Source organism: Ascaphus truei, chromosome 2 (assembly GCF_040206685.1).
Source record: "Ascaphus truei isolate aAscTru1 chromosome 2, aAscTru1.hap1, whole genome shotgun sequence".
In the NCBI taxonomy this organism is placed as follows: Eukaryota; Metazoa; Chordata; class Amphibia; order Anura; family Ascaphidae; genus Ascaphus; species Ascaphus truei.
In genome coordinates, this window is record NC_134484.1 from 67,097,703 (window position 1) to 67,125,442 (window position 27,740).

General features: G+C 45.8%; 1 protein-coding gene across 2 annotated transcripts in view; it reads left to right on the forward strand.

Moving 5' to 3' along the window:
* Positions 1-9,908: 9,908 nt before the first annotated feature.
* The window catches only part of NIPAL2 (NIPA like domain containing 2), a 127,451-nt gene continuing 109,619 nt past the window's right edge, over positions 9,909-27,740 (forward strand). The window contains exons 1-2 of one of the 2 annotated variants that reach the window (XM_075582654.1): positions 9,909-10,196; positions 14,709-14,957. In XM_075582654.1, the coding sequence (XP_075438769.1) occupies positions 14,952-14,957 (6 nt within the window). In that variant the 5' untranslated portion in view covers positions 9,909-10,196; positions 14,709-14,951. The remainder of the gene's footprint in view (positions 10,197-14,708; positions 14,958-27,740) is intronic. The other variant, XM_075582653.1, reaches the window with a different exon arrangement.

Below are 27,740 nucleotides of genomic sequence, written 5' to 3' on the forward strand. Positions count from 1 at the left end.
AACACCCAGTCACACACACAAACACCCAGTCACATACACAAACACCCAGTCACATACACAAACACCCAGTCACACACACAAACACCCAGTCATACACACAAACACCCAGTCATACAGTACACACAAACACACAGTCACACACACTCAGTCACATTCAGTCACATACACACACTGACACACTCAGTCACATACACACCCAGTCACACACTGACACACTCAGTCACACTCAGTCACACACGCACACACACAGTGTCACACGCACACACACTCAGTCACACACACTCAGTCACACACACACTCAGTCACACACACAGTCACATACACACACTCAGTCACACAGACACACTCAGTCACACAGACACACTCAGTCACACAGACACACAGACACACAAGCAAGCAAGCAAAGAAGGCAGTAGAAGAGCACCTCCTCCTCCCCATAACTCACATGCAAAGATTCGCTCTATAGCAGCAGGCAGAGCTCTGAGGAGGGAGCAGGGGGAAGGAGGAGGAGAGCGGAGGGAGGAGAGCCAGGAGTTGCAGTGCGGGGCGGAATCACTGGTATAGTTGCTGATTTATTGCGTGCCCGATCTCCCTGTTCCCCCTGCCTTCCCCCTCCCATCGGTCCCCGTTACCCCTTCTACTTGCACTCCCGCTCTGTTAGGGACCACAATGAAGGAGGTTGCAGTATTGATGAGAGGCGCGCACGCCACCGGTGCGCACGCAGCCCCCTGGTGTCCGTACTCGCGAAGCACGCATACGCACACAGGGGTATGGTGCAATTAATAATAAAGGTACGTACTTGCGAGTGTACGTAAAGCGGGTGTACTTAAAACGGGGTATGCCTGTATATTGGTCCGGTACTGTACGACAGTTCAGAGTGCGGTAGTCTACGCATAGGTGGATGGACCCATTCTTCTTGCATACTACCATGATCGGGGAGGCATGGGGGCTACGGGACTCGGTTAGAATGCCCGTCGCGCCAAACTCTATCTCTCCCTTATCCCTGGAGGCTCCTGGGACATGTAGTCCCTTGCAGAGCTTTTCCGAAGATGGCTGCCGTATCCTACTGCACTGCGCATGCCCACCACTTTGATCGCGCATGTGCGATATTAAAAATGGCGGCCCCCTGTGCCGCCAGGTACTCCACGGAGCTCCGGCCATCCGATCGCCCTGCAGCCTTCCCACTACGGAGGTGAACGGGGAGCTGGGCTACATATGTATATATGTCTTTATTTATATAGCGCCATTAATGTATATAGCGCTTCACAGTAGTAATACACATGACCATCATATAAATAACAAATAATACAAATAACAGATCATGGGAATATGTGCTTCAGACATAAAATAAACATTTCGGAAGAGGAGTCCCTGCTCTGAAAGGCTTACAATCTAATTGGTAGATAGGAAGAACGTACAGAGACAGTAGGAGGGCCTTCTGGGCAATGTCTTGTATATTGTATTGTATTGTATGTCTTTATTTATATAGCGCCATTAATGTACATAGCGCTTCACAGTAGTAATACATGTAATCGAATAAATAACAGATAATATAAATAACAGATCATGGGAATAAGTGCTTTAGACATAAAAGTAACATTAAGGAAGAGGAGTCCCTGCCCCGAGGAGCTTACAGTCTAATTGGTATGTAGGGAGAACGTACAGAGACAGTAGGAGGCAGTTCTTGTAAGTGCGTCTGCAGGGGGCCAAGCTTTATGTATCGTGTGTTCAGAATATCCACGGTGCTATTCAAATGCTTCTTTAAGCAAGTGTGTCTTAAGGTGGGTCTTAAAGGTGGAAAGAGAGGATGCTAGTCGGGTACTGAGGGGAAGGGCATTCCAGAGGTGTGGGGCAGTCAGTGAAAAAGGTTTAAGGCGGGAGAGGGCTTTAGGTACAAAAGGGGTAGAAAGAAGACATCCTTAAGAAGAACGCAAGAGTCGGGATAGTGCATAACGAGAAATTAGGGCTGAGATGTATAGAGGCAGAAGAATGTAAAGCTTTTAAAGTGAGGAGAAGAATGGAGTGTGAGATGCGGGATTTGATCGGAAGTCAGGAGAGGGATTTCATTAGGGGAGATGCTGAGACAGATCTAGGAAAGAGTAGAGTGATTCTGGCAGCAGTGTTTAGGATAGATTGTAGGGGAGACAGGTGAGAGGCAGGAAGGCCAGACAGCAGGAGGTTACAGTAGTCAAGACGGGAGAGAATGACGACCTGAGTCAGAGTTTTAGCAGTTGAGCAACAGAGGAAAGGGCGTATCTTTGTTATATTGCGGAGGAAAAAGCGACAGGTTTTAGATATGTTTTGAATGTGAGGGGCGAATGTGAGAGAGGAGTCGAGTGTGACCCCTAAGCAGCGTGCTTGGGCTACTGGGTGAATGATCGTAGTTCCAACAGTAATGTGGAAGGAGGTAGTAGGGCCAGGTCTGGAAGGAAGTATGAGGAGCTCTGTTTTTGTCATGTTGAGTTTAAGGCGGCGGAGGGCCATCCAGGATGATATATGATGGTATATTATTTATAACCCTGGTGACTTAATGTAACCATGTATTTGTCATCATAACTCTGTGCCCAGGAGACACTTGAAAACGAGCTGTAACTCTCAATGTATTACTTCCTGTTAACACATTTTATAAATAAAAAAATTCTGGACTCATTTTGCATCATTCTAATTTTCTGCACACCCCTTTGTCAGCCTTGCCCTCCCTCTAGCACATGTCAGTACAGGAGTGCTCATGAATATTCATGAGCATCCACTGAGAGAAAGAAGCAGAAGAAAAACAGATCCCTTCACTAATGATGTCACCAAATTTCGCCGATCAATACATGGAGAACGAATTGACCTGCAGCTATACAGTTCTTTAGGTAATTAGAGATTGCACACATGAAACTATTGAAGTAAAAAAATAAATTAAAAAAAAAAAAAGACTGAACTGCAGCTTTAAGGGGGCCATATTTACTCCATACGACACCTTCCGTGCTGGAAGACACCTTACCATTCACTTGAATGGTTCTTAAAGTTACACGTTACTAAGTAATGTTGTGCCAAAAGACACCTTCTATTCTGGAAGATACCTTACAATCCATTCACTTGAATTGGTCTTAAAGGGCTATATTTACTAAAGTGGGGCACTGCCGGGGCAACGCAGATGCTCCAGTGAATGGCTGCTGATGATCAATAGTTGAAATTTCACTTAATAAATAGCTCCTTACAACTTTTTTTTGTATAATACAGTAGTTGTCAGGGAATAGTGGTGAAAACATAAATTACAGCTGCAACAAAAGATATGCAGTAATCCAACCTATAGTTAAACTAGGATGATTAGACCAGGGGGGCGCAAAGTTTTTTCCCTGCGCCCCCCTGCTGGCGCTCACCTCACCCCCGCGACACCCCTCCTCCCCACTTACTTCACATGACATCGCGGTGTCAAATTGCCTTGGCGACGCGTGTAGAGCCAAGGTAAGTAAAGGTTTACAGAGGCCCTGGCACTTAATTAAAGTGCTTTCAGGAAGCGCGCGGGGCCTCTGTAAACCGCGCCCCCCCCCGCAGGCAGTCTCATGACCCTGGGGGTCGTGCCCCCCAGTTTGCGCACCGCTGGATTAGACCACAGTCTTCATAGCAAGACCAAAGAGCTGAGTCCAGCCAGTTTACCAAAGTGAAGAAGTGATGATCGATGTGAAGCGCAAAAACATGTGGAAATAAAAAATATATATAGTGTGATTCAATTAATTACAAATGGAATATGTCTTCATTCGGTCTGTGACTGTTATACTCACAAAAGTGAGGGTGGGTCTGTACACGTAATGGTATCTTTTAGTGTTGCCCCTTCAGTTTTAGAGACCAGTGTTCCAGCTTCAGCAGTGATGTAAGTACAGGTTCCTTAAATGGTTAAACACAAACAACCAAACATAGTGCGGACTATTTAAAACTGTATTAGAATAATAAGTGGATGGTAATACACTCACATGATATTAGTGATTAGTTAGGCATTTAGATACACAATGGGATCTCGCCTCCGGTTTTGCTGCCTGCTTCTTTCTTGCTTCTCCCCTGCTCGGCGTGCGTCTCACGGTTGCGTTTCAGCAGATCCGGATGTGACGTCAGCGGGTTTGGGCAGTTCCGGTCGGCGAGTCAGCTGTGGATCCTCTCTCAGCGTCACTCTACGCGTTTCACCTTACTCGGTTTCATCAGGAGTGACGATGGTACTGATCTTTGATGGTTATATACCTTAGATTATTCACTGATTGGTTCAAAACTAATTGAGGGTTCTTAAAGTTATATCACTATATATACTCTAAGTAGCTATATTGCAATCGTATTTATTTATACCTGGTTACATAAGGATTTATTAGTGATTTTTTTATACGAAGATATATATTCTCCACATCAGACATGTGGAGTATTAGTTGAGGCTGCATGCATTTAACACATTTCCTCCATATCTAAACATATATGGAGTTCAAAAATAATGTACAATCTTTTATACAGAGGAATATTAAAATGATATTATTAAAAATGTTAAAAAATGTTTATTTTTAAAAAATATATAAACTAATCTAGCTATAAAAAGAACAAAGGTAGAATTTACTCATATCAAATACATTTTTACTATCATTTAAATAGTTTAAATAACCATCTTAAATAGTTTAAATAACCATCTTTACTGTAGTAATTTGCAGATCTAGTTAGAGATCTATGGGGAGACAGAAAAAGTTGCATGAGTTATACATATATTACAAAAAGAGTTTAAGGTCAAACTCTATATTGAGACCTAGGGGGGAGATGGTTTGGAGTTCGTATATCCAGTATGATTCTCTCTTAATTAGAGCAGAATTTCTATTTCCCCCTCTCCAGTGTGGCATTATTTGCTCAATGGCCTTAAAAGTGAGTCCTTGGGGGTTTGAATCATGGAATAATAAAAAGTGGTTTGAGACATTGTGTGTGACTAATTTCCTTCTTATATTTCCAATGTGTTCTAATATTCTAATTTTCAGGGTGCCATTGAGCAAATAATGCCACACTGGAGAGGGGGAAATAGAAATTCTGCTCTAATTAAGAGAGAATCATACTGGATATACAAACTCCAAACCATCTCCCCCCTAGGTCTCAATATAAAGTTTGACGTTAAACCCTTTTTGTAATATATGTATAACTCATGCAACTTTTTCTGTCTCCCCATTGATCTCTAACTAGATCTGCAAATTACTACAGTAAAGATGGTTATTAAAACTATTTAAATGATAGTAAAAATGTATTTGATATGAGTAAATTCTACCTTTGTTCTTTTTATAGCTAGATTAGTTTATATATTTTTTAAAAATAAACATTTTTTAACATTTTTAACATTTTTAATAATATCATTTTAATATTCCTCTGTATAAAAGATTGTACATTATTTTTGAACTCCATATATGTTTAGATATGGAGGAAATGTGTTAAATGCATGCAGCCACAACTAATACTCCACATGTCTGATGTGGAGAATATATATCTCCGTATTATAAAATCACTAATAAATCCTTATGTAAGCAGGTATAAATAAATACGCTTGCAATATAGCTACTTAGAGTATATATAGTGATATAACTTTAAGAACCCTCAATTAGTTTTGAACCAATCAGTGAATAATCTAAGGTATATAACCATTAAAGATCAGTACCATCGTCACTCCTGATGAAACCGAGTAAGGTGAAACGCGTAAAGTGACGCTGAGAGAGGATCCACAGCTGACTCGCCGACCGGAACTGCCCAAACCCGCTGACGTCACATCCGGATCTGCTGAAACGCAACCGTGAGACGCACGCCGAGCAGGGGAGAAGCAAGAAAGAAGCAGGCAGCAAAAACGGAGGCGAGATCCAATTTTGTGTATCTAAATGCCTAACTAATCACTAATATCATGTGAGTGTATTACCATCCACTTATTATTCTAATACAGTTTTAAACAGTCCACCCTCACTTTTGTGAGTATAACAGTCACAGACCGAATGAAGACATATTCCACTTGTAATTAATTGAATCACACTATATATATTTTTTATTTCCACATGTTTTTGCGCTTCCCATCGATCATCACTTCTTCACTTACCTGGGATTGAGAGAGCAATCCTGCCTTGGGACACAGCTGCATCACAAGTCTATTTGTATCACCACATTTATTTTTATTTTGGTTAAATTGTTAATATTGTGTTAACATATGTTTTAATTAGAAATAGAGCGCCACTATTTGATATATTTTCTTAGCACAGTTTACCAAAGTGAACCACCCTATAAGTACAGTATTTCCACCAGGATAATGGTACATCTGTCCTGGTCAGAATCATCAAAATCATAGATATTGCCTTGTTTATAAGGCAAACAGTAAGAATAGAGCAAACTCCTTCAAATAGCCGTTGTCCGCCCTGTTCACATCCTGTCTGCCTAAGGGTGTGAAACAACATACTGTAATGTTAATTGTTGCATGAGTCATAGGGCAGGAACTAGTAAGGCATCTCTATGTTGATAATACGAGGTGTGATTGTGTGAATAACATCAAGAATCCGAATCCCTTAAGGAATACTTCACTCAACTGTATACCACATAATTCACATACTGCGATACAGTCCCAGCACAATGATAGGGAGCAGAAAGCTGGAGCAGATGTTTGCTGAAAGTAGAATTGTTTTCTCAACATCTGGCTAAGACCAGGAAGCAATGTTTAACAACCCAGTAGCTGAAGACTGGTAACACTGGGTGGCATGAAGGAACATTACTTGTTTCTTATTTAGAGAACTAAATTACTTATTAGTAGAAAAACAATCATGCCTTCCCTTTTCCAGTAGTGCTAACCTTTTTTGAAGATTGAATCCGTAGAAATAGGCCGCATCGTTTATTAAGATTAGGCTCCCCAAGCATCCAAACACAGTGCCACTGCTTTGTGTTTTACTAGAGGGGTTCCCATGGATTTAATTTGAGTTGGATCTTCGATGAGATTCTCATGGTGTGTGGGGCTTTTCTCCAGGTATTAGCCTGGCAATGTTTACCCATGCGCTATGCTGGATGGGTGCCAGGCAGAGATGACTTTCCATTGGGCATCATATATATCCCCTTATAAAATATCCTTGGATGATATTTCACTGGTTGTTTTTGTTTGCCTTCCTCTGGATCAATATAATGCAAGTACGGATATAGGGTGATGTATCTGTCGTCTAAATTTAGCATAGGTTAAACTTGATGGACGTGTGTCTTTTTTCAACCTCATCTACTATGTATGTACAGTAATATATCCTGTGCACTGTTTATGTTTATGTAACGGGCATTCTCCCACCCAATCGCATATATGGCGTATGTAAGGGGAACCTATATGTTACCAGGTGTGGTGCAGTATACCTGTCAGGCTCACAGGAGGTCTGAGCCTCCGCTAGTGAGAGCCTGGGGTGAATCCTCTGGAACGTTTCTTGTCAGCGCCTCCACCTATGTGAGCTTCTAGGAGTGTAGAGTGGCCCTCACATAGGAACATCCATAAAGTAACCAGCCCACACCAAAGGTTATGGCTAAAAGGGTTTACTATATGGCAAATAACACAACACAACATACTTCAACAATATGACATTGACAGTGTCCCTCTATAACACTAATAGGCACAACTACCCGGTCACCACGAAGGGCTTTGTACCCCACACGTTATATCAATAGTCCCAAATGTCCCACAATACCCCACGTGAGTGACTGTTGGTAAAGTTGGTGCACTTGATGACTGACTGTACCTGCCCAGTGCTCCAGCACCTGAGGCTGCAGGTTCTTCATAAAGGATCCGCCGCTCTGCGATCTCCCCTGTGACGTTCTGCAACTCTGCCTGGCGGTGGGTGACTCCCGCATGGAGTGATCCACTTTTGTAAAGTCTCTTGCTGCAGAGCCTGTCTGAGCCCAGACGCAGGCCGCGATCACTGAGTGCAAATGGCACCGGTGATATCACATAGAACTGGGTACTATAGAAAGCAACCCCCCCTTGAACTGAAAGGGGCCTTCCCTGAAACTGCCAAACTAACTGCTGTGGCTGCACTGCAAGCAACACTGTCTCTTCTTGTCAGAGCCCACAGCACTGCAGCTGTGTCACTGACAAGACTCAGATGAGGGCAAGGTCCCTACCTAAGGGGCCTTCCCTATGAACTTACCCACTAACCTAGTGGGGAGTGGGGCCTACCTTGGCCTGGGGTGTCTGGGGCCTAGTACAGCAGAGCACCGCAGCTGTGTACACTACCTTCCCCAATCGCTTCCTGGATCCAACTGACAAAACCCTGTCTGCTCAAAACATTGTATCTTTTTTGCAGCATGAGAAGCTGCCAGCTCTATTGGCTTCAATGCTGCCTGTGACCAGGGTGAAAGTGCAGTCCCCAGAGGCTGCTGGGAATTGTAGTTCTTGGTACAGCTCTTTCCTATGGGGACCGCGTGCGCGATCTTTACTGCGCATGTCTGAAGCTGTAATGGCCGCCGCTACTCTTAACTGAGCATGCGCAACTTCCAAGAGCTCTTGCACACATGTAATGGCCACCTCTATGCTTGCCAACCTCTGTGCATTGCACGGCACAGGCGCGAACTCCCGTGCCAACCCCAACATGGCCGCCGCGATTGCTCTGCTTACGCGCAAGCCTCCGCACATGCGCGAACACATTAAACATGGCGGCGTCCTGCCGCAGCTGCCACCGGGAGCCCCCAGGAACGCGCTCGCCCCCGCAGCAGCACACACGCAGGGGGAAAGAAACCTGCAGACAGGGGGACCAGAGGGACCCTGGCTACAATTATATAGTGTTGGCTGTGTATAAAAGGAGGCCTCTCATAGCCCAGTGCAGTCAAAAAAGTTACCATGGTAACCAAAGATAATAGAGATTTTTTTTTTTTTTTTTTAAAGAGCAGGAAATGCTTGAGGGCCAAGATACTGTACTAACATTATATCAGTTAAACTGCTTTAACGCTCCAGTTTTGCAATGTTGCAAATAGATATGTGCAAACTTTTTAAGAACATGTTCCCGGACACGGCAAAATATGACGTAAACATAACAAAAAAGGACAGTTTCACCCCTGAAAAATTGTGACCTTATTTTTTTATAATACAAAACATTGGCCGAAATGGGGACGTGACAGTTTTTGCCAATTTTTAAACAGAAATGATGAGATTTCTAGCAAAACAAATTGCAAGAATTTTCCAACATTTAAAAAAAAAAAAAAAAATATGAGCGTGAAAAATGTGTAAACTGGAACACAACCTGTTTGCACATCTCTGGTTGCAAGATACTGAGGGTATAAAGATAATATACTGTAACAATGTCAATTTCAACACTGTAAAACAGAGGTGACCAACAGGTCAGGTTTTAGGCTGAGTCCATTGTGCTGCTGACCGCACTTGGCGCTTAGAGTGGTCAGCACAATGCATTTTTATGTGTCCGGCCATGCTCACGCGGAGCGTGCGCTCGCTCACGAGACAGATACAATTGTGTTTAAGGCGCTCTGAAGGGTCACGTGACATCCTCAGCCAATCAGCGCCAGACACTGCTCGGCCACTCCCCCAGATGCCGACAAACCCCCTACCCCCGCTCACAAAAATAATTGCCGGACAGCCGAACGCTCATGGTGACGTCACCACTCTCAAGCATGAGCGTTGTCAGCGTACAGTGGATGCAGCCTTAAGCATATCCCTGCTTCAGCACAGGTGGCTCAATCAGTGGCTCAGTCAACTGACTGAGCCACCTGTGCTGAAGCAGGGATATTCTTAAACGCTGACCTGTTGGCGGCCCTTGAGGACTACAGTTGGCCACCCCTGCTGTAAAACATTTTAACACAGAGTCAGGTAATCCACAAGGAAACTGAGATGACAAGTGATTTTACAGACCTGGGCTGAAAAAAAAGGGGTGGGTCGTCTAAAAGGGTAACAGCATCACACAACCTGCCGGAGTAGGAAGTGTTTGCAGAGTGGGAGGTTTCTGCCTGCCACAGAAGCAGGACACCGGCTGCCTCTTCTCTCACTCAGCCAGGCTCTGGTGTTAACCTTATGGAAACTGATGCGTGCCACCTTTCTATGACAGCACAGCAGGGCCACCCGTGAGCCCCTTTGTAAAGAAGGGAAGGTGGGCAGTGCGGGCCCAATGGCTTCCCTGTCTGACAATCACACATTGGGAGATACTAGTGACAATAACACAGGCATATCCAGCCTGTGGAAAAACATACATCAGGTAAGTGACACACTTTTAATATGGGGGTGGGGGGAAAGCCATTATTTGTGGTTAGCGCTTCACATATTATCATGTAGATGATGCAAAGTGATCACACCTCAAAGTCCGCGATATCCATCAACTTTAGGGAAAATGTGCAATGTGTGGCAGGTCCCTTCAGCATTTAAGCTGTTAAATGTGGTGACTAGTCAGCAGGTGTGTTTAAAGCAAACAGATTATGTGGACATGTTACTTCCTTGATTTAATTTTAAACTGTTTTTGTTTTTCCCTTCAATTTATTTATAATCACTGTATGCGCGTTCAGTTTTTCTGCATAACCTAGAAAAGCACAAGGCTTCTCGCAAACTAAAGCTGGATTTTTACATGCTCTTCCCTAATTGCTACTTCGTTTGCATTGCTTGTCCAGGCACAATGACCAGATCCAGAAAATCGTAACTACAGTAAAATTCTTGTGCCCCCTGCCAATTTCTTTTTATAAAGGTCCGTCCAAAACCCTGCAAAATCTCCCTCTTCTCCCCCCCTGTATATTTCTCTTTCCCCGTCCGCCATCCCCCCCCTTATATATTTCTCTTTCCCCGTCCACCACCCCCTTGTATATTTCTTTCGCCGTCCACCCCCTGTATATTTCCCCCCCCTGTATTCTTTCCCCCTCACCCTCCACCACTCTTCCCTTCACGTCTGCCATTCCCCCCCTAACCCTTCACGTCTGCCATTCCCCCCCCTAACCCTTCACGCCACCATTCCCCCCCCCTAACCCTTCTCGCCCTCCATTCCCCCCCCCTAACCCTTCTCGCCCTCCATTCCCCCCCCCTAACCCTTCTCGCCCTCCATTCCCCCCCCCCTAACCCTTCTCGCCCTCCATTCCCCCAAATTTTGTGTGTTTTGCAAAAAAGCTAAATTCACAGAATATTTGCGAAGCATTTTTGAAGATGTTCGCACAGCTCTAGCTATAGGACTTTTGAAGCTAAAGGCCTTTTACAGTAAGTGTAACTTACTAACATGGTCCCGCAAAAAAAAAAAAATGTTCTGTTTAAGCATCGTCCAGTAACTTCTTACAACCATTATTTCTAAAAAAAAAAAAAAATAATAATTGTGTGACCTTGCATGCTATACAGTATTTTAAGATAACCATTGCACATAAATGTTCGGTGCAAGCACAGACAGAAACACACAGCCTCACCTCTCTCCTGTCCTGATGCTTCCTCCTCTGCTTGACAGAGTACGTGGGGCCTACCTTACAATTCAGGATGATTTTAACAGTAATATGTGTGTGTGAACTAGGTGTAATTTTTTTAAATGTAACAATTTCTAGACAAGGGCAAAAGTGAAAAGTAAACTGAGAGCAGTTGCATGTTTAAAGGAGCAATACTAGACACTTTTTTTTTTCTCCCCTCCATTTTTGAAGTGAAACTTCTTTAGTGGCACCTCATTCGAACTGGGGCAAAAATGGATGGTGGAGACAGAAATGAAACGGATGTGACGTCAGTGCTGGCAGTTGAGGCCGGGCTGTGTTCTGGCTCAGCCCGACCCCAACACTGACATCACACCCGCTCCACAAATCAGATGCGCTCCTAACGGCTGCTGCTCCCCCCACATGGCCGATGACATATGCGGCGGCGGCGGCGATAGCCGCCGGCGCCGCTCCTAACGGCCGCAATTTCCCCCAGGTGGAGATGGGCACGGGCGGCATCCGGGGCAGCGGGGACCGGCTCTCCTGCTACAACCCGCTGACCGCTCTCTGTCCCAGCCGCGCGCTCTGCCGGGCTGGAGACTCAGACAGAGCCCCCCTGCGCATTCCATTCCTCCCACACGTCCGCCGCCACCATTCCTAACTGCCGCTGCTGCCCGCTGACATGCGCGGTAGCCATGGCGACGCTCACGGGTGGCTCGGAGACCTTGCGCTGCTGGGTGAATGAGGAGGATGGCTTTGCCCCCTCCTGCTCCCCCCCCCCCCGCTCAACATACTCACCGCCGTCACAGCTAACGAGTGCCGAGATGCTGCACCGAACTGCTGCTGCTCTCCGCGGGGGCCCTCCAAGTTAAGGAGTTCTCCAGCTTCGAGGCCGGCGCTGCCAACCAGTAGAAGGCTCTGTTCGTGGTGAGCTGCGGGGGGTGAGTGGATGGGGTGAACTTCATGGCTGAGGTGATGTGGGCGCTGCTGCTGGTCCCGATCTCCCCGCACCTATTCCTGGCCCCGGCCTTCTCCTCTCTCTTCTCGCTGCTACCTGGCGGAGACCTGCAGGCTCTCAACTGCAGCTGGCCAGACAAGAAGAGGATCCCGGGGCTGGGGGACATGGAGCTGCCCTCCTTGCCCCCCCGAGCTACAGCTTCACATCCGGAGCCTGGTTTCAGGACTTAACCACCTGATGGAGGGTATCGGGGTGAGAGAGGAGTGCTTCTCGGTGGGGCACCTGAGAAGGATCATTGCGGGGGAGCTGGCCAGCTATCCTCAGGCGAGAAACCGCAGGAAGCATACACTGACACACACACACACACACACTGACACACACACACACACACACTGACACACACACACACACACACACACACACACACTGACACACACACACACACACACACACTGACTGACACATACACACACACACACACTGACTGACACATACACACACACACACTGACTGACACATACACACACACACACACTGACTGACACACATACACACACACACACACTGACTGACACACATACACACACACACACTGACACACATACACACACACACACTGACTGACACACACACACACTGACTGACACACATACACACTCTCTCACTGACTGACACACCTACACACTCTCTCACTGACTGACACACATACTGCACCGACACACTTTATTCGAGCAAATACCCAGTATGTACCTGGCAGATACCTGGAATGCGCCGCTCCTCACCTCTGACAAGCCCCGTTGCGTTTGCCTTCCCAGCCTGGGTTCATGCCTGGCTGACGAGCGGCTGATCTGTTAAATGATAATGATTAGGATTTAATAGGCTGCAATGCTTCGCGTGTCTACCAGATGGCATAAATTCATGAATTGTAATGCAGTATATATATATATACTGTGCAGTATTGCAGCCAGCGGGAATAAAATGCTTCAATCCCTGCCTGAAAATACCTCAATGCACTCGGGCAGAAAACAGTCACAAACCTCAATACACCCGGGTATACCCGAATTCGTGGGACTAGCCGAGCTCGAATAAAGTGTGTCGCCAGTGTACACACTCACTGACTGACACACACACACACACACACACACTCACTGACACACACACACACTGACACACACACACACACACACACACTGACACACACACACACACTGACACACACACACACTGACACACACACACACACACACACACACACTGACACACACACACACACACACACTGACACACACACACACACACACACACACACACACACACACACACTGACACACACACACACACACACACACACACACACACACACACACACACACACACACACACACACACATACACATACACATACACACACACACACATACACACACACACTGACTGACACATACACACACACACACTGACTGACACACATACACACACACACTGACTGACACACATACACACACACACACTGACTGACACACATACACACACACACACTGACTGACACACATACACACACACACACTGACTGACACACACACACACTGACTGACACACCTACACACTCTCTCACTGACTGACACACATACACACTCACTGACTGACACACACACACACACACACACACACACACTCACACTCACTGACTGACACACTCACTCACTGACTGACACACATACATACACACTCACTCACTGACTGACACACATGCACACTCACTCACTGACTGACACACATACACACTCACTCACTGACTGACACACATACACACTCACTCACTGACTGACACACACACCTACACTGACTGACATACACTGACTGATACATACAGACTGACACACACACACCCCAGTGATGCGCCGAACAGCGCCCACAAGTGATGTGCCTACTCCCCCGCATCCCCCCCCCCCCACCCTGTGAGCTGCCGAGCACCTCCCATGTTCCGTACCTCCGCTGGGGGGCTGGCTGCAGCAGAAAACACAGCCCACAGCTCCGCCGGGGGAGGAGACTCAGACAGAGTTCTCCTTGTCCGCAGCTACGTCGTGGTGGGTGTAGGTCGCAGAGAGAGACATACACACCACAGACACACACACTGACTGACACACGCAGACACACACACACACACTGACTGACACACGCAGACACAAATAATTCAGTTACTATAAATATAGATGTGCAAATAGCTAAAACATGTGGTCAAACTTTTGTGTTTTGGAAGTCAAATTGTTTTGTGATTTTTAATTAAAAACATCACCATCACAAATAAAATTTATGTGACAAAAAACAAAGAAGTTTCACTTACTATGCGCGTGCTCAGCACACACAGCTTTTTTTATTACAGGTTTGAAGCAGGGTGTCTTCGGTGCTGGACCCCATTAGTTTCAGCTCCAGGGTCCCCCTGCTTCCGGAATTACAGACCTCATTAAGGGGGTGCCGGTATCTCCTGCAGTTTTCAGCTTCCACGTCACGTGAGACAATTGGAAGCCAAATCTGATGCTATCACGGCTTCCCATTGGCCGGCAGGGCACAGCAGCGTTGAAAAGCAGCCATATAGTGAACCCAGGAGTGACTACAGGCACACCGTATGGAGGTATGTGTCTCCGGAAGCAGTGGGTCACCGGAGCTGAAATGAATGAGGTTCAGCTCCGGAGACCCCCTGCTTCAATCCTCCTTTAAAGAAATGAAGGGGAAAAAATTGCTTGGTTTGCCTCTTTAATATATATTGTAGCTGTCTGACACCTATTTTAAAAAATAAAAAAAAAATTTAATTTAGGTTTTGTTTTTTAATCTGGCACGTACTGTATAAGTGTTTTAAAATCATTTTTTTAAACTTTTCTTCCCCCCATGGTAAACAGGAGGGATTTTATCATCTTTATCTTTTAGTCTTTTTGTGATGAGGGTTTGCCAGCCATCAAAGCAATTAGCTTTGCTGTGTTCTTGGTGCAATTAGTCAAACAGATAAATAGCAGTAGCTGATATGCTTGAATCCAGTGTTCCCCACAAGAAGCAATATTGTCCTGTATTCAGAGGTAATGTTTATGTCATTATGATATCTATTTGTTGATTTAGGTAATGGCTTAGAATTGATTATGCCGCCTCCTAGAACAAATATCCTTATATTACTTGGGTAAATATTGACTATTGTTAGAGTTTACATCTTAAAGTGCTGGGAACATTGGAATGAATAAACACACAATCCCAGCAAGCTCAGAACCCAAAAACCCATCACGTACGTATGTATGTATGTATGTATGTATGTATGTATGTACAGCAGGGCCCCGGGTATACGGAGGGTTCCGTTCCAGAGGCCCGCCGTATAGTGAAAATCGCCGGAAAACGGATCCGGAAATTTTCAGTTCTGCGCATGCGCAAACCGGCATTTTCGCCGTTCTGCGCATGTGACCTATGCTCTGTGCGTGAAAACTACGTTATGAGCGCGCAAACTGCGGTCTGCGCATGTGCGCCGGGCGCACCTGCCGTTATGCGCATGCGCGACTTAAAACCCAACATGGCGGCCCTCTTCTCGGTGCCGCCGTATTAGCGGATCGCCGAAAAGCGGAGCACCGAGAAGCGGGGCCCTGATGTATGTATGTATGTATGTATGTATGTATGTATGTCAAAAGGAGTGCTACTGAGCGTGGCCAAATGTATACAACAGAAGACAGAAAAGCCCAAAGCTACATCCAATGTGACAAAAGTACATACTGTAGTCAAATACTTCAATATTCTCTTGAGTAAGGGTCATTTAGTTAAACTCTTTTCCCAAAGAGTTATTAGCCTGCAAGCCTCGTCAAGGCATGACCGTTAGCAGGTCCCAACACTACATGTGAAAATTCTCATTTACATCTGCTGGAGAGAGATTGACCACTGTTGGTGTTAGGACCTGCTTACTGGTCATGCCTTGACGAGGCTTGCAGGCTTATAACACGTTGGCCAAAGTGTTTAACTAAATGACCCTTACCTCGAGAATATTGATGTATTTCACTATGTATTTTTGTCACATTGGATGTAGCTTTGGGCTTTTCTGTGTTTTGCTGGGAACATTGGCAACAAATGATCACGTACAGGAAAGTGTTGCGAAGATCTTGCACTGCTTGTGAGGTGGGCAAAACCCTGCTATAGAAATCATAGGATACTAATTGAAACTCATTAAGACTCAGCTTATAGTGGCTGGCAACGTCGCTCCAAATCAAATACATTGACTCCGTCGCAAGCGCTTATAGTAAGCGCGATGGAGCGGCAAAATTTTTTGAAGCCGGGTCTATTTGATTTTTTTTTAGAGACAGTCGCCACATGTGACTGTCTTTAAACCAATCAGAGACCGCGGCCCGCCCCCTTTCGGGACGTCGCTGGCAACAGTCGTGGAAAATCTAATTATAACTTTCGCGGGTGGCGACTGCGACGGGTGATGTCATCGGTCTCGTCGCCAGCACTATAAGCGCGGCCTATGAGTTGACAAAAAAAAAGTTACTATCTAATACTACAGAACTGATTTATTGATTAAAAAAAATAAGATTTCACGTGTTTTTGCAGCTTTTTAGATCTCTAGCAGATGGTTTTGTGACAACTCTGTACATTATTTTGTATACCGATTCATTGAATTGATGGTCCAAACTTTCACCCTTCTATTATTTTGTGATTTAAAATATTTTAATCAAATTCATTAAAAATGCTCCACCCTGTTATGTCTACCCACTTTAATCCAGTTATGCAGGAATGCAGACACACCGCTACATACTTTATAGTAACTCAGGGGTGCGCAAACTTTTTCTCTGCGCCCTCCTGCCTGCTCCCCCCCCCCCCCACCTTTTACCATGTCTCCGGCGTTTCTGATGTCACAACGTCATGTGACGCCGCATTGTCATGGCGAAGAATCGCCAGGAGCCGCCGGAGACTTGGGAAAGGAATTTACAGAGGCCTTGCGCACTCCCCTCGGTAATTTAATTTAAATTACCCCTCCCACCCCCGAAAAATCTTGCGCCCTCAGATTACGCACCCCTGCAGTAACTGATAGATGCATGTTGCAGACGTATTGTGCTCTATTGGCCCTGAAAGTATATTTGAGGCATGATGTTAGAAGTGGAGCAATCTGTGAAGTCTGTAATCTGGCGATGTGTGAAATGATTGCAAATCAAGCACAATCTGCCTTTTTTTCTTTCCCCCCCCCCCCCACCCCAGACAAATTTTGCAAAAACAGTCCAAAGTTGGCCAAAATAGACTTTGCAAGGTGACACATCCCTTGTATATGCTGCTATTTACGTGAAGCAAATGGCAGAGGTTTAAACTTGAACAAAAATGTAGCAAAGTACATGTGTAACAATTCGCACATCTTGGGCTGCGCTTATAGTGCCGCCGACATCGGGGTAGGGTCGCTGGAAAAATCAAATTGAGATGACTTCCAGCGATTGCAACCAAGCGTTGCTCCGTCGCGCTGCGCTTACTATAAGTGTACGCGATGGCATCAATGCATTGTTGATGTCGCGTCGCCGGCACAATAAGCGCAGCCTTAGTGACACAGATGTATTTTTAGCGTTCTTTTCTTGTTTTATACATACAGTTGTACAGTAGCCAGACTTGCTGTCCCTGGTGACGTGGGTGAACAAGAAAACATCTGCGTCACTGAGGCGGTGTCTGCCGCAATGGAGCTGCGGGGATCCATGCGTCCGAATGGGACCACTCAAAGTGCTAATACTTCTGTACCGCGCGTGGCACCGAGGAGACATTCTGCTAAATCTAAATGCAGAATATCGTTTTTTTGCTTAGTTATTTATATAGTAAACAATACATCGATTACTAAACTTGCAGAATAATGGAGTACTCTAATAATATCAGCAGATGCTGCATCTTTCACCTGTTAGTATTCAATTGTAACCGACAACTGGTTATTTAAGACTAGTCCAACATATTGGGCTAAATAGGAATAATAGGTGAAAAAATAGGTGTAAAATCAGCGCTTATGCAAACAACAATGAATGACAGACAATAAACCTTAGATACAGTGTCCAATTGGTAGTCCTGGAGCTGCCTTGAAAAGATTATTCTGGTATCTTCTACCCAGAATCGGATTTGAAGGCTGGAAATTATCTTTTTTGGCGCTGAGGTGAGGTGAAGAAGATTGTATTAGAAATTCCTTATGTTGAGCTGTGACCTCAGGAAAAGGAGAAAAAGAAAAGACAAAACATGCAGGGAACCTGCAATGGTGTATTACCCAAGGGATAACAAGATAAACAATGAAGGAGCAATTTATTACAATGTTAAAATAACAAGGTTAAAATAACCATGGATTGCAATTAATAAACATACATATAATAATACAAATTGATATAATAAAAATGAATGAATGATGGACAAGTGCCTAGGCACTATCCACACTCCTGCGCTTCGGAACTTAGTCCAACAGTTCCTTTCTTTGCTCCGCCTGGTTAAAATTGAAAACCTACTCACCAAAAGTGAATAGGAAATAGGCACTTGGTTTTACTGGTCTTGGCCGTTGATATCACCGCTCGCCTGGTGGTATATTCGTCTCTGCAGCCGGGGATCCGCTTCAGTGTTCCTGCATGCAATGCTTCCTGGAATACACACGATCCGCTGGCGTGATAAAGACATCATTTGTACTTTCGAAACGCGTTGGAAGGTTTTATGGTACCGTTGAGCCACCGTAGCAGAGGACCAATACCGGTGACGTCATCACGCCAGCCCTTCGTACCAGGGCAGACCGAGGAGGCAGGAGCGGACACAGCCATGCTGACGGCTGAAGCCCCGTGCGTGGTCCGGAAAGAACCTGTTGATCCCGGAGTATGGGGATCGCTCCTAATGATCAGAACGGAGCCTGAAGAGAAAGGGGCCTACAAACGCGGTGAGAACCCAGAACCTCACCGTTGGTCCCCTGCGGGAGTGCCACTCCCTGAATCGGAGAGAGAGAGGAACAAGCGACCCTAACGACGGTGGTGATGCGTCTACCGGCGGACCACTACAGCGGTGCTGGAAAAGAGCCGGCACTTACCTGTGTCGCGGCGGAGCGGAGTCTCGTGTCGCCGGTGCAGAAACAACCTGAGAGGCGGAGTCCCATGGCCGTGGTGACTGGCGGAGTCGATGGCGGAGTCGATGGCGGAGGAAGAACCACCCCGAGCCGACGGAGCGGTGAGACACATCCTTACCCTCCACAGGCGCCGGTGGTGTCAACGGCGGAGGAAGGCCTAGCCCAGGCCCGAGCGGAGCGGAAAGCAGAACCATCACTTCCGGCGTCGGATGTCGTTCTGGAGGAAGAGGTTCCGGTTGCGAGCCTAACGCATGATGGCAGCGGCGAATCCCACGAGATCCAGGACATCATTTCCGGTGGGCACAGCGGAACCGGATGGAACAAAGACACGAGTGAGCCGGAGTGCCAGTCCGATGGTACGGGCAAGGTAGCGAGATGTTGCAGGTCGTAGCCCCGCGTATGCCGGCAGTGTTTCCCTATGCCCAAACCCCGGCCATAGTTAAAACCCCTGCCCCTGTCACTTTTTCATCTGGGTCCCAGTCTAGCCAAGGGTTGTCTGGGGAGTCCCGAGCCACTTTTGAAGAATGGACTCGGGAGAATCTGGACTGGGGTGATTGCTTTACATCCGATGTGGGAGCGGGGAGGGAAATGCATAGGAGAATTATATATATATATATATATATATATATATATATATATATATATATATATATATATATATATATATATATATATATATTTATATATATATATATATATATATATATATATATATATTTTATTATTATTATTATTATTATTATTATTATTATTTTTTTAAACAATTTCCACTCTGCCTAATCCTGTTTTTATTTAATCTTTTAAGTTCTATTTTTTTTTTTTACAAGCAATATTATGTTAGGCTAAGGTCTCACTGCACACGCCGGCGTGCCCGCCTTGCGTCCTGGTGGCGCGTGCACAGCACTTCACCACGGTCTGTAGGGAGTTTGTTTAGGTGTGCAGGGCGTGGCCAAAATGGTTCGGTGGGTGTGGCCATGATGGGGGGAGGGGAAAGCTACAAAAGAAACAAAAAAACCCCGATGTTTCTCCTGAAAGCAGGCACAGTGCTGTGTGGCTGCTTTATTATTAGCACGAGCACTGAAATGAAGAAAAAACCCTTCCGTTATAGCCCAGTCAGATGCAATTCTCTGCTTTGACATGACACAGCCTGCAGCATTCCCCCCCCCCCCCCAATGTTTAATAGCTACCAGCAGCCATAATAATAGTAACATGCAAATAAACATGTTCCTTATTGGCTCCCTGGCGCACCACGTGACGCGTCGCCGCACGGGATCACAATCCTGTTATAGCCCCTGCTGGCTGAAGTGTCACAGTGCGCAGTGAGCCAGGAAGCGAGGAGTCAATGGGGACTGCTAGGGAGGAAGTAAGGGGCTGGTGAGAGGCGCGCACATGGTCGATTCTGCGAGGCTGGCGGCGCGTGCAGCCGAATTCCCCGGTCTGCAGGGGGAAAGACAGAGGGGGGGTGACGGGGACACGGCCAAGACATCACCCGACCGGTTCGCCCTCATTGGCTGAACCACCGGGGGGGGGGGCGTGGCCTTGCGCTCCGTCGCCCCTGTCCATCTCCATTTTCGGGTTTGGAAGAAAAACGCGCCTCGCAGCGGGCCCGGCCCCATTGAGAGGCGGCTCTTGTCCCCGCAGCGTCCGCCATAGCAAGCGCTGCAGCAGCCAGCGGGTCCGCAGCCTAACTGAGCACACAGGGAGACTGGTCATCTGTGCCCTGCAGCAATGAATTGAGTCTTTTAGAATTCCACATAACAGATAAGAAGAGCTTGTGATCCAGTGGGATTTGGATTTAAATAAATGTAATGAGCATTTTGCTCCTTTGTGGCAAAGTAGCCTGCAAAACCTGCCACTTCTGCTTTTCACTTCATTTGTTTAAAAAAAGAAATACAAATAATGTATTTATAGTGGTGTTGCGAAATATCTTTCATGCAGCAGTGTATACCTGAAGCATAATGCTGTCACTAAGTATTTCTTCTTGTAATACCTTGATGGAACTGTACACTCGCGCTTTTCAAAGGGCATATGTAGAGTTTGATTAGTCAATTCCAAAACCTGTGTTTGCTTAAGACTTTCTTTTTGTTTCCACTGGTAATTACTTTCAGCAAGCGGCAGCAGCAGGGCCGCCGACATGAGGGAGGGCTAGGACAGCTGGCCTGGTGGTGGCTGCAGGGGCCCCAGTCGGCTGGCGCAGGAAGTTGGACCCGGTCACACATTTTATGTTTTATAATACATCATGCTGTAAAATTAGAAATTCCACATAATTGGATGAATAACATTGTTCTGCAGAAACTATACGTCACTCCATGTTTAGAGATTCTACTCCCTTGATTATTCATGAAAACATTTTTGTGTGATTGTGTAAACGGGTCAACATCATCATTTAGTTATTCCCCCCCCCCCCCTCAAATACTGCTACAGTTTTTGCTTTAGTAAGTTACAGCCGCATAGTTTTTCAATAATTTGTTTAAACACAAAACCTCTTATCCTCTTTTTTCCTCCTGGCCATATTCCGTAAAGCAAGCTACACCTTTTTTTCATTTTGCCTAGAATGTTTGCCCCTGTCTTTATTTGTTTTCTGTATATAAACATACATACATGCATGCATACATGCATGCATACATATGTAACCCATATTCCCCCTTTCAATCGCAGATAGGGTGCATATGAGGAGAATCTATATGTATTACCAGGTGTGGTGCTTTACCTGTTAGGCTCACAGGAGGTCTGAGCCTCCGCCAGTGAGAGCCTGGGGTGTATCCTCTGGAACAATACTATATGGTGCAGCGCCTCCACCTGCGATGGCTCCCAGCAGAGTGGGAGTTGTTCCTCGCAGGACACATTCAAATGAACACATACACTAGATGTAAAATAGCAACGGTCTTTACTATATGCAGAATATAACATAACACATATCACATAATAGCAACACAGCCGTGTCACCCTCTGCCACTAGCTGGCAGCTATAACCTTGCCCCTAACTGGGCTATACCCTTACACCTTACTCCTCCCCAACACCGTGTACCCAGAGTCCCACGAGTCCTCTAAGAAACCCAAAACCTATAGGCGGGATCAGCGCCTGATGTACCGGTAGGTTGGTGCACTTAAAATACGATACCTGCCCCAGTGCTCGGGCACCTGGGGCTGCAGACACTTCACAAAGGATCCGCTGCTCTGCGATCTCCTCAGCGATGTCCTGTAACTCTGCCTCGCGGTGGGTGGCTCCCGCATGGAGTGATCCACCTTTAGAATGTCTCTTATCTCTGCAGCCGCAGAGAGTGATTCACATTCACAGCAATACCAGGAGATCCACGCTTCCTGGTTGTACCCTCACTTGTCTGGGTTCTACAGGACCCTGTCCCTGTCTAAGGGGAGTCCCTGTAGTAACCACAAGCTGAGGTGATTGGGGCCTAGCTGGTGCCTAAGGGGGGAATGTCTGGCCTAGTGTATGAGGGACTTGCTCTCTACACTTACCCACCCTCCCCTGTCTGTGTCCCAGCTTCTCCTGCTTCCTCACTGCAGCACACAACAATGTATCTTTCCTTTCAGGGAAAGCTGCAAGCCTTATTGGCTCCCTGGTGTCAGGTGGCCTGTCTGCCTCTAAGCATTCTGGGGGCTGTAGTCCTCCATGGCCCTCTTTTCTATTGGGGCCGCGTGCGTGATCTGTAATGGCCGCTGCTACTTTCTGCTGAGCCTGCGCAACTTTGTAATAGCCGCCGCATCGCCCTAACTGCGCATACACGACTGTGTGCCATCCTCTGCTGCCACTTCTCCTTTACCAAAAGGGGCGCTGCGTCGCTACTGCGCATGCGCGAACCTCCGTGACACAACCAAGATGGCGGCGCCCTGCCTCCGACGCCGCCGGGAGCCCCCACAGCAACGAGGGTAAGGGGGACCAGTGGGGACCCTGCTACACATACATACATACATACATACATACACATATCTCATCTTCCGCACTTGTCAATCCACTGCTGGAGGAAGGCCTCCCCAATAATCTTACCGGCCTCTCTTCTCCACGTTGTGCCAACAAATGTTCTGATTTTCTCATGGTTCAATATTTGCTCATTAGATGGGTGCAAATAATTGTCCCATCTTTCAATATATCAAATGGTCCACGGTCCGCTTCTTTTCTCAATTCATTCAGAGACAATAGAACACATCTTTTCCAGCATCATTTCAGTCAGTTACAGATTTTCAGGCATATAGTATTTAGTTATAGAGGGGAAAATCCTTAGCTTGGTGGTTCTTACTGTACCTTGGTGGTGTTACATGATTCTGATTCTATACATCCAAGTACCATTTTTATACACATCCTTAACCAGTCTTAACATAGCAATCACCTGTTTTTCCTGATCACCCTGGCAGTGGGCACCATTGGGTTAATCCCTCCTCACTCTAGGTAGGACAGGAAGTAGACTTTTGCAGGTAGGCCATATAAGGCCCCTCCATCTACCTGCACATTAGTCTTTTTCCTGTCCTCACAGCTAGGAGTAGGATTTTTTATTTTGTAAGGGACTCACCTACTGCCGATACCTAGTGCAGATATCCAGGGTCTCAGCCTCTCTGCCCTGAAGCTCCGATCGACGCGCCCTGTTGGTGGCATGACGGAGACCCCTTAGAGTCGGGGGAGCCCCTGGAACCCATTACATCCGTGGGGTGGGGAGCAGCTGCAGCCGCGGGCGGGGAAGCTTAGGTGCAAAAAACCCGTTACCAACCGAAGGTAAACAGAAAGCCGTGGAGGCCCAGACTCACCGCACTAGCGTCTGGTACGCTGCGGTAAAAGTACCCCAGGAGCCCGTTACACGCGGAGGGGGGAGCAGCCATAGCTGCGACCTGGAGAAAAGGCTCAGATTGACCGCGCTAGCGTCTGGTACGCTGCGGTAAAAGTACCCCAGGAGCCCGCTACACGCGGAGGGGGGAGCAGCCATTGCTGCGAGCCAGAGAAAAGGCTCAAATTGACCGCGCTTGCGTCTGGAACGCTGCGGTAGAGGGAACAGTGCACGCGGCCGCACGGGAGCGCGCGCGTGAGGTTCCGGACGGCAGATGCGTGCACAGACACGCGGGCCATGCACGAGCACTTGATGACGTCATAGAAGCGACGAACACACTGTGTGTATGTGTGAGTGAGAGCTGCAGCATGGAACGCTCAGCAGGGAGAAGCCAAGTGCTGGAAATGGTTTTGAAATGGAAACGCCCAAAACTTCCGTTCCCAAGACTAGGTGAGTCCTTAGTTTTTAGTTCTACATGGGAAAGAGAGATGGTCTATATACATTAGGGTGTATGTTTAGTATTTATTTTGTTTTTATAAATTAGTTCGGTGGTTACCCTCCCAGAAGCAGGATCTTCAAAAGGGACGGGGGAATCCCTGCAACATAAATGAAAGGTTGCTAAGAAACTAAATGGTGTTCAGCTGGTGAGAAACCAGCCCTAATAGGGAAGTAATTATGTGAAGATTGTCTTAAGGCACCTGCAGGTGATACCAATGAACAAATGAGCACTTTCCTTATTGATGAAGGAGGCTGTTAAACAGAGTGTTGATGCGGCAGTCCAGCAAGCTGTTAACCCTGCGCAGGAAAGATCTAGATCCCAGACCAGTCTGGATAAGGGGAAAGGTTTTTCTTCATATGAGGTGTGTGTGCAGCGCACAGCCAAGAAAGGGATGAGGAGCAGGTCTGGCAAAAAATCTTTATTTGGGTTCCATAAAAACGGGGGTTACAACCTTCGACGCGTTTCGTGCACCACAGGCACTTTGTCAAGAAGTGTGTTATGTGCAGTGCAGGACATTTAAATAGCAGCTGATGCTGCTTTGGCGCCAAAGAGACCGATGACGTCACTGACCATGTTAGCCAATTGGTGTGATCCCGCATCACACTCGTCAGGACATGCAGAGACTTGCCCAGCCCCTCTGCGGGACATAGCCTATCAGTGCCAAGTGAGCTGGTATGCATCGCAAGACAGTGAGAGACCAGTTCTCGCGAGATGCGGCTCACACAGTTCTCGGCCGTCCGCGCATGCGCATGCGGGTCACCCCTGTTGAGCAGAAAAACTCCTTCTCATACGATACATGGACAAAAAGCTATTAACACCTCCCTGCCCAGCATCACAAGGTCTCACCACAGAGGGATCTCAGGAGACGAGCACCCTTGTTTTAGCCAGGCAGAGAGTAATAAAAATGTGTAACACACATACTTCTCTAAGTGTATATACATCTATACAGGGACACAACAATCAAACAAAAGAGTCCGCATCATGCTGCTGTTAAGTTGACATATACATGAATAACAAGACATAACATTGATTACAAACATATATTTCACATATCTAGAAAATGTATCTTTTGTATTTCTACACCTACGTTAAAAACACATTTATTTAACCCCATATGATGCAAAGGATATCTATATTCTAAATTCCTATGAATTACTCATTATGATTCCTACATGGTTGTCATTTTAACATAAGCATGACACTCCTATCTGTTTATATCTATATACAAATCTGTGTTTAGTGGTATTAATCACCAATTGATTTCCAATTAAATTTGTACATACCTCAGTAAATATGGATTTCCATCAATATCAATTATCTGATGACTCTAAGGATATATATATATACACAAATGATTGATTATATATTCCCACATACATTAGTACTTATCAATAAAGTTATTAACCACAAGTTCCAATTTTTTACAAAAGTCATATCAAGGGAATATACAGAAAAGACATATTCAAAGTAGCTTTCTAGAGACATTGTCGTCAATACTCATTCAGAATTAATTATGTCAAGAAATGATTAAGCTTCCATTCAATGTTAATCCCTTCAGGGGAACGTGTCTTTAATATGAATATCCAGTAGGATTCTCTACAGTCTAGTCTTTTTATAAGGTCACCGCCTCTTTCCTTTTGTTTAAGGCTTTCTATTCCTTGAAAAGTGAAGTTTTTGATGCCCCCCTTTTTACATTCAGCAAAGTGTTTAGAGACAGGGTGCATCAAATCTCCCTTCCTAATTAGCCTGCAGTGCTCTTGGATCCGTAATTTGAGGGCCCTTATTGTCCTGCCGACGTATCTCTTCAGAGTAGGACAGACTATCTCAGGGAGGCCTTTCGCCAACTTGGGGATGTGTCCTCCTACTCTGAACTACCTCGGGACCCAACTGAAGGATTCCTAAAAGAGTTAATGGATGTCATTGACTTGGGGACAGCAACACACATTTTGAATAAAGATGAAGTAGGTTTTTTGATTAATCCACATCCAGTCATACCCATTTTTCACCATCTCCCAAAGATCCACAAGACATTGGTTGACCCTCCTGGTCGACCGATTGTCTCTAGCATTGGATCTTTGGGAGATGGTTTATCTCGTTACGTCAATTCTTATTTGCAACCGTTTGTCAGGATCTTACCTTCTTTCATTCTGGACTCAGGTGATTTACTGACTCAATTGGAAGAGATATCTTGGCAACAAGACTTTCTTTGGGTGACCATGGATGTGGTCTCCCTATACTCAATTATAGAGCATGAACTGGGGATGACGGCTGTACGCCATTTCATAGAATGTCCGGGAAGCTCAATACTTATGACCACATTTATTATGGAATCTATTCTTTTTCTTCTCACGCACAATTATTTTCTTTTTGAGCACCAGTTTTATTTACAATCACGGGGAACGGCAATGGGGACAAGTTTTGCCCCCTCCTATGCCAATTTGTTTATGGGGTGGTGGGAATATAACTTTATTTATAATAGCACGAATAATTTTAGACACAATATTATTTTTTACAAGCGTTTTATTGACGACTTGCTTATTATTTGGCACGGGAGCACTGACACTTTAAAATTATTTTTTAATTATGTAAATGACAACAACCTAAATATTAAATTCACAACCAACTTCAATGCACATCACATTAGCTTCCTGGACATTCTATTATTCATTGATATGGATCAACAGATACAATCGGATACTTATAGGAAGAGCAATGCGAGGAATTCTTTGTTAAGAGCAGACAGTTGTCACCCCAGGTCAGTAATTGCTGGAATACCAAAAAGTCAGTACCTCAGACTGAGGAGAAACTGTTCCACTCTTAGTGGGTTTCTGGCTCAGTCTGGGGCCCTGACTGATCGATTTGTAGAAAGGGGCTACAATAGGGAGACCCTAAAATCCACATTGGAAGAAGTAATTAAAATAGACAGGAAGACATTGCTTCCCAGTAAACGTTCCAGAGTGAGGGATGGTGGCCGAAAAAGGTATTCGAATGATGGGGATAAAACATCTCCCTTGTTAATCACCCAGTTTAGCAAAGCAAGTGGACAAGTTAATAGTATCA